The following is a 7,172-nucleotide window of genomic DNA, read 5'->3' as shown; positions in this document are numbered from 1 at the left end:
TCAGGGTAGAGAAAACCTTGCATTTTCATGCTGGATTTCCTTTACTATCAATCTTTAAATCTTTGAATAATTTGATCGCTTTAAGAAGAGAGAGAGAGGAAGGGAGAGAGGGGAAGAGAGACTTGACTACAATCATCTGCACAGGTAATTGGAATCTTCCTAACAGCAACTGAATAAACGGGAGTTGAGCTGAGCTGAGATTTGAGCCGCCCTTCAGCTGGGAAATGAGAACGACAGTCAAACACTACAGACTCAGACCTCAGCTGACGGCAGCTAGGTCTTTTTCTCTTTCAGCTAACGATCTCTGCCTCTCGGAGGTCAGCTCTGGGATCAAACCCGAAAAGAATTATCCCATTTCCTAGGGATAATTAGCATCAGCTGAAATCAGAGAGATGAAGACCTAGGCACCGACAGCACGAAGCTGGCAGGAGTTTGCAACCCCTCCGCGCTGCCAAACCCTCTTCACAGCCAGCTGTGCCCGGAGAAGGGGCCGGCAAATGTCTGGTATCCATCCCCCTCCCCAGTTTTTCCCCTTTCACCTCCGCCGGCTCCGCCGCTCAGCCCCTGGTCGGGCTCCGGGAGCTGTCCCTTCAGCACCATCGCGCCACCGCTTCTACCCGGCTCAGCCCCGCGGCTCCCTCAGGGAACCCCCAGAAAGCCCAGACAAAAAAGAAAAACACTCCCCGGTCTTGTGCTATAGCCTCTTTGTCGCTCTGGACACCAATGTGAGCAGAGCCAGAGAGTTCTTCTACTGCTGGTCGCACTCTTTCTCATGTAAGGGTTTAACCGCACGTGTGCTTTCCCTCCATCTCTGCTCGCCATCTACAAACTTGTGTGAGACTGTTGTTACAGCTTTGTCTAAGGAAGTGGTGGCTGAAATCAGCTCTCTGCAGCGCCAGCATCACGTCGCCTAAAATATTTCCTAAACATCGATTTTTCAAGGTGGATGTTACGAACAAGAAAGGCAATACTGGGACAAGAGACACGTGTTCCAAGAGACTGAGCCAAGAAGTGTGCTCCCCCAGACTGTATTATTCGTTTTCTATTGTGAATGAAACTGTGCTTTTCAAACTTGTTAGAATGTGTTCCCACGTCAGGCCTTTAGACTGATATTGTTTCTCCTCAAGGTAAATGATGATAATAACAAAAATAACCATAATACTCAGATCTCGCAAATGCTGAAGAAATGGGTACTTATCAAGAATTCCAAATCTTTCCTCTAGCTTTGACTTTAGATATTTACATTGACAAATGGTTATCAAACGAGGTGACACTGTCAAAAGCGAGTTTCACACCGGTCTGGAGCGCTATTGAAACCACGTTTCCAAAAACACCCTTTCATTCCCCACACGAGATGAAACCGCCGATTTAAAAATCCGGCGCCAGGGAGCACGTTTCTCAAACTCACTATCAGGGATCCCCAGGTTAAATGGGGAATCATAAAAGGAGACAAGGAAGCTCTGGATTCAGCGGGAGTATCCGAGAACTACTGAGGAACAAATCACTTGTAAAGAGCAAATGGACTGTGAAATATGAAGTGCTCTAAGCTAGTTTGAACGAACTTCTGTCAAACCTCAAATTATCACTATTTCTTCAGTAAATCCAAACTACGCCTAACTGTGGAGCAGGGAAAGAGAGAGAAATAGAGAAGGTTTCACTTTTACAAAAATTGATAGACGCAAGTATTTGTAACCTCTTACCTCTTCTTATCACACCTCCTTGCCCGTTCAGTACAAGTCCACATTGGGCCTCCACTGAGCTCTTAAGCAATGGGGGGAAAAGGAAAGAAAGGAAAGAAAGAAATCAGATATAGAAACCCACAGACAAATCACATAGCTTTTGCTTTGTTACACGATTCGCTCAGGAACAATTGTTAGGGTGAGCTAGAAAAACACGTTACTGTCATCCAACTCAAGTGGTCTGGTGAAAGCGCACTGCTGTCCTGCAGCCTGTCCCTACCCCATGAAATGCAGGGCAGTTATCACTTTTATTTCCATTTAAATAAGAGTTTCTCCTAGACTGGGAAGATAGATCGGCAATAATGTTGGCAGGATAGAGGGACAAAACAAGTACTCTTGAAAGAACAGTGTGTTCATACTCTATAGTTGCACGCACGGTCGTAAAAATACATTTTATATAATATTTTTGCATATTAAGTGTATATTAATATACATATACAGTGCTAAATTGCAATATATATGTTTAGCTACACATATGTAGCGACTTACAAAGTGTGCACAAAAAGACCATAAACAACAGAAGACCGATTGGGCTTTGTCGGCTATACAAGTGGTAAGAGTGTAACAAAGGGGCTGAAGATCCCAGTCTCTCTGTGCGTGTGCACATAGGTGGGGATGAATGTGCGCACACACAGGCACCCATGTGTGAGTGTGGCGTGAAGAACCGTCCAAAAGCCTGTCTACGGCTTCTGGTGCACATCCGAAGAGATCTCACTTCTTTATTCTCCTGTTAAAAGTCTTATTATTTGGGGATCTTCGCCCTCCTTAATAAATATTTTTATTAGAATCATAAAAGACTTGGAAGGGTTGTGTTTTCTTTGGGTTTTCCTTATGTTAGGGGTTAAAAAAAAAAACACAACAAACCAAACCTAAATCTTCGCCCAGTGGAAATGTGTTAAAGACGCATTTTCCTCTACAAACAAACGAGGTATTGGACATGAAAGAGACCTTTAAGGGTGTTAACCTACTCAACAGCCCGTGAAGAGTTAAGTAAATGCGGAGAGAGTCGGTGCATAATAAAAACCCCACTTTACAAAACAACCTTTACAGTCCTGGCTCTCTCCCCCACTTTCACCATATTGGCTCTGGCCCTGTAAGACCTTCCTTTTCAAGGCTCTTTTTTATTTTAAGTGTTCTGCCTTAAAGTGATTATGAAATCAATATGAAAAAAACTTGGCGACTGAGCATAAATTAAAGCGGTGATGGGAAAAGGTGTGACAGTTTTCTTTGTTGCCCATGGAAAATCTTTTTAGGGCACTGAAAGATGCCACTTCAGCTCCAAGACTGTTTGCATCTGTTAGGCTGACTTAAACCGCCCTCGAAACTATTGGACATTCACTTAAAATTCTGTGCAGGGAAAAGTATATTTACATTTGTTGCATTTGAAATGAGGCATATGCTGATGAACGTTTTAAAAAGAAAGACTAAGGGAACAGGGGGAAGACTGGTTAGACCATAATTTTGGTTTAAAACTATTTGTGTTCTGTCCTCTTTCTGTTCACCACCAAAAAGCTTCCCACTAAGCCCAAGGTGATATTCGCAACTGTCCAAATGTATTCTGAATCAGCTAAATCATAAAGATAAATATTCATATTTTCAACTTCTCGCTTCTTAAGCTTTTAGATACCCCTGAACACTTCCCTCATCTGTTCGGGAAAGGAGGGAGGAGGAAAAATAAAGAAAAGATAAGCTACAAAGACGTTAACTAGGGAAATTAGGTTATTTGTTTTCAAATAAAGCGTGATCGAAAAAATAATATCTTAGAAAGAAATCCTGTTTACTTTTTTCTACTTTAAATAAACAAAAAAGAATGTGCCTCCAGCAGCTTAACCAATCTCTCTTTTTTTTTTTTTTTTTTTTTTTAAGGGAAACATGTTGTTTGGTCGGATGACATTGCATAAATGACCAGTTGAATGGCACTAAGTCGAAAATTGGATAAACTATGGTGCTTTTTTGCCCGGGACTTAGGCATTGTCTGCAGTCTTGCAAACGTTCCTAATCCCCTCTTTTGAAAAATACAAGGCTTTGTGCCTGCCAAAGAAAAAAAATTTGTACAGATACAAAAAAATCAGCAGCAGACGTGGTTATAAAAAGGAGTAAATAGGTTTTAGTTGGGCTGAGCAGTGAATGGCAGATTTTTTTTTTTTTTTTTTTTTTTTGAGGGGGGTAACATAAGGAGATCCTTGTGAAAAATGTAAATAAAAAATGCCCAGAGAGGATAAAATTATATAGTGAATTTTAATGGAGAAATCCAGGTTTAAATAGTTAGGGTTTCCTCGTCAGATATAGGGTTTCCTCGTCAGATATATGAAAGATAACGTTCTTTGTTGTTGGGTTGTTGGATTGTTTTCCTCCTTAAAAAAAAAAAAAAAAAAAATCTCCAATGTAAATAGAGGTTTTAGGATTTTGTTTGCTTGTTTGTTTTCAAAGGAAGAAAATAAACCTACTTAATTTTACAAACTTCGGGTTTTTACGAATTTTTTACCGCTACATATTTTTGGAAAGAACAACATAGAGAGCTTTGTATGACTGGGAGCGAGATTTGAGGGAAAAGTAAGTACAGTAAATACGGTCCTATTTGTCTCTTTCTGCTGTTTGGGGATCTTTAGTTCTTCATCTGGTCGGAAGAAGGAAGGTTTGCTGTTGATTTGGGGGAGTTTTCGAAATGGCTGTTATATACAGGAGGGCGTTGTTTGCAATTTTGGAAACAATTTTCATTTCGGTACCAGATTCATTTACTAGGGATGAATTTTTAGTTCAAGGGGAAAGGATTTCTGAACGGATAAATCTGAGGTTAAGATACATAGAAATAGAAATTTTTGATGGGTCCAGGTGCCGGTGGGGGGGTGGAGGGGAACAGCTAAATGAGTAGACAGATGAATTCAACTGCATCTGCTTATCTCTCTCTCCCTGTTAACGTCTAGATCGGATATTGTGAGGGAGTTTTATTATACTGAACATTTCTGACGAACATTTACTCCCGTTTATTTTTCCCCTACTTCACGCCTCGGAATCCAACGGAAGGTTTGCCTTTGTATGTTTGTCGGAAAGCCACCTTTTTTCTGCCCTACCTTTTTTCTCTTTCCCTGCTCCATCCCTTCCTGACCGCATTTGCCTGCGGTGTCGGTGCAAGTTATTTAAACGCTCCCTTCACCGAAAACAGGGAAAAGTTTAGGAAAAGCGGAAAGGTGTCTTTGGTTTAGTTTTTGGTGCCTTTGGTTAGAGCTGGCACACAGGGACAGAGACATATAGACACACACGCACCCCGAGATCTCCGGATGAGTCCCCCCCGCTGAAGGCAGGAGTTAGTTTTTTGTTTGGCAAGCAAAACCCCTCGCTTTTTCACATTTTTATTGCTTCTCTTCTGGAGGGGACGGGCTCCGGATCGGGTTTGGGATGAATCTTCCCTCCTTTGTATGGGCTACACGAGAGCTATTCTGAGCAGAGGAAAATGGGGAGGGCGAGGGGGGGACCAGGGCAGGGGGAGGGGAGAAGAAGGTGCCTCGAAAGGAGATCGCATGCTATTTACCTGCAAATCGTCTGCTCCCGAGGCTGCAAGCCCGAGGCTTGGTCCTGGCAGGAGTCTTTGATCTGGATGCATCCCATATTGGGACCCATGGCTCATAAGAGACAGGTCGTGGCGGCGGTAAGCATCTAAGCACCCCAGCTCTCTCCTCTGCTCGTCCAAGCAAGAGGACTTGAGCGCCCGCGCATTGTGCAGGTTGATAAAATCAGTGGGTTCCCCATGGTGGATCTGCTGGTAGTATTGCTGGGAGTGGTGGAGAGAGTTCAAGGAGTAAGCGTCGGGGTTGACTGCCGGGTGGCTGTGTTGGAACTCGTAGTGGAAGGACTGGTGATGCAGTGGGGTGTACTGGTGGTTAGTGGAGAAGTACGGGGAGGCGAACTCGGTGCCCGTGGTAGAATAAGTGAGAGGAGATGAGGAGGAATAGGCGACGGTCGAGTTGGCCACAGACTCCAGGCATCCAAGCTGCATCAAACGGTAACTGTTTGATCCGTCATGACGTATCTGAAAGGAAGAAGTGAAAAGAAGACCCCAAAACTGGAGGTTTGTCATTTAAAGCCCCGGGTGCGGTTCTTCCAAGCACGCTGTCCTGCATAGCTTCTCCCCCTGCAGAAGCGTCTAAGCCTGCGATCTGCAACCCCAGCAACAAAAGATCCTTTCCTACCTTGGGCTGGTGCCATAAAGGTCTGTTCAAAAAATCATAAACAGCCCAGCCTGCCCTTAATACCGTCAAGCGAAAGGAATCCACGCACTGAAATAAAATCTATCTATCTATCTGTCCATCCGTTCATCTATCTATCCATCCACCTCCTGATCACAGCTGTAATATCTGGGGCTGACACAAAAACTCATCAAACAGAGGAAACTACCGAGAATACACAAAAGTCTCGTCCCTATGTTACAGCGTTACACATTGAGAAAGCTTTGCCGCCTGCTTGCCTTCCTTTCTTCCTTCCTTCCCTTTTTTTTTTTTTTGAACCCCTATTTTTCTTTCTTTTTTAAATAACGAATCAGATCCAAAATTCCCCCCCCCCCCTCCTTTTCCTGCGTTTCAAAAGAAAAGGGGAGTCCTGTTTTTTAGCGAGAACTCCCCATTCCTGGCGAGCTGGTGGTGATTTCTCTCCACTTCATTATATTATTAGGGGTATTATTCTGATTTTCGTTCTGGCAACGGTTTTAACGTGGTAATGAGTTGCCCTTTCTGGCGACAGATGTCATAACGAATTTTCTCTCTATACTTCTTTAAGTTATCTCTGAAGCTGGATTATAATTAAATGTAACGGTCCAATATGGATTTAAAAAAATGGAAACAACCACACAGGCACATACACACGCACATATGCACACACACGCACACACACATCCACACACGCGCGCACACACACACTCACACACACAAAATACCTCTGCATCGTGGACGAGACCTGGAAAGGTAGTTGACATTTTTTGGTTCTCCGAAAAAAAGAGAGGGAAAAAAAAAAAAAAAAAAAAAAAAAAAGGTCTGGATAAAATTCCCCTCTCCAAATTAAAAAAAAAAAATGAAATAAAATAAAATTTAAAAAATCCAAAGTTCGTGTATTTCCCCACTTTTTTTTTTTTTAGAAAAAATCTCTACAGACAGAGAGAATTTGCAATGTATCTGCATAGATCAGATCTCTCGCTTTTCCATGCACCTCCTTAAAAACCTGTAGGAACAAAATTTTCCCTCTGCACAAAAGCTGCTCCCTGGATCAGATTTTGTACTTGCTGGGTATTTCTTTGGCTGATGTCGTAGGTCCCTTGGTAATATAGAAGTTTTGAAAATTAAGCATCAGCACTGAGAACTGGGAGGACAATAGATAGAGGAGCTTCATCCCAGGAGACAAGGAATAAATATTGTATCTTCGCCTAATAAGGAACTGTAGGTTCTT

At 42.7% G+C, this 7,172-nt stretch overlaps 1 protein-coding gene across 2 annotated transcripts in view; it reads right to left on the bottom strand.

The window, feature by feature from the left end:
- The window catches only part of TFAP2D (transcription factor AP-2 delta), a 56,872-nt gene extending 50,689 nt beyond the window's left edge, over positions 1 to 6,183 (bottom strand). Inside the window, exons 1-3 of one of the 2 annotated variants that reach the window (XM_084516313.1) lie at positions 5,927 to 6,183; positions 5,269 to 5,766; positions 1,701 to 1,761 (exon numbers count right to left, since the gene is read on the bottom strand). In XM_084516313.1, coding sequence (XP_084372439.1) covers positions 1,701 to 1,761; positions 5,269 to 5,733 — 526 coding nt within the window. In that variant the 5' untranslated portion in view covers positions 5,734 to 5,766; positions 5,927 to 6,183. Of the gene's footprint in view, positions 1 to 1,700; positions 1,762 to 5,268 lie in introns of both variants that reach the window. The other variant, XM_084516312.1, reaches the window with a different exon arrangement.
- Between the last annotated feature and the right edge of the window lie 989 nt (positions 6,184 to 7,172).

Source organism: Aythya ferina (assembly GCF_964211825.1).
Source record: "Aythya ferina genome assembly, chromosome: 3".
NCBI classification, from domain to species: Eukaryota; Metazoa; Chordata; class Aves; order Anseriformes; family Anatidae; genus Aythya; species Aythya ferina.
Note: the sequence above shows the minus strand (reverse complement) of the source record. Positions and strands in the feature narration are given on the sequence as shown.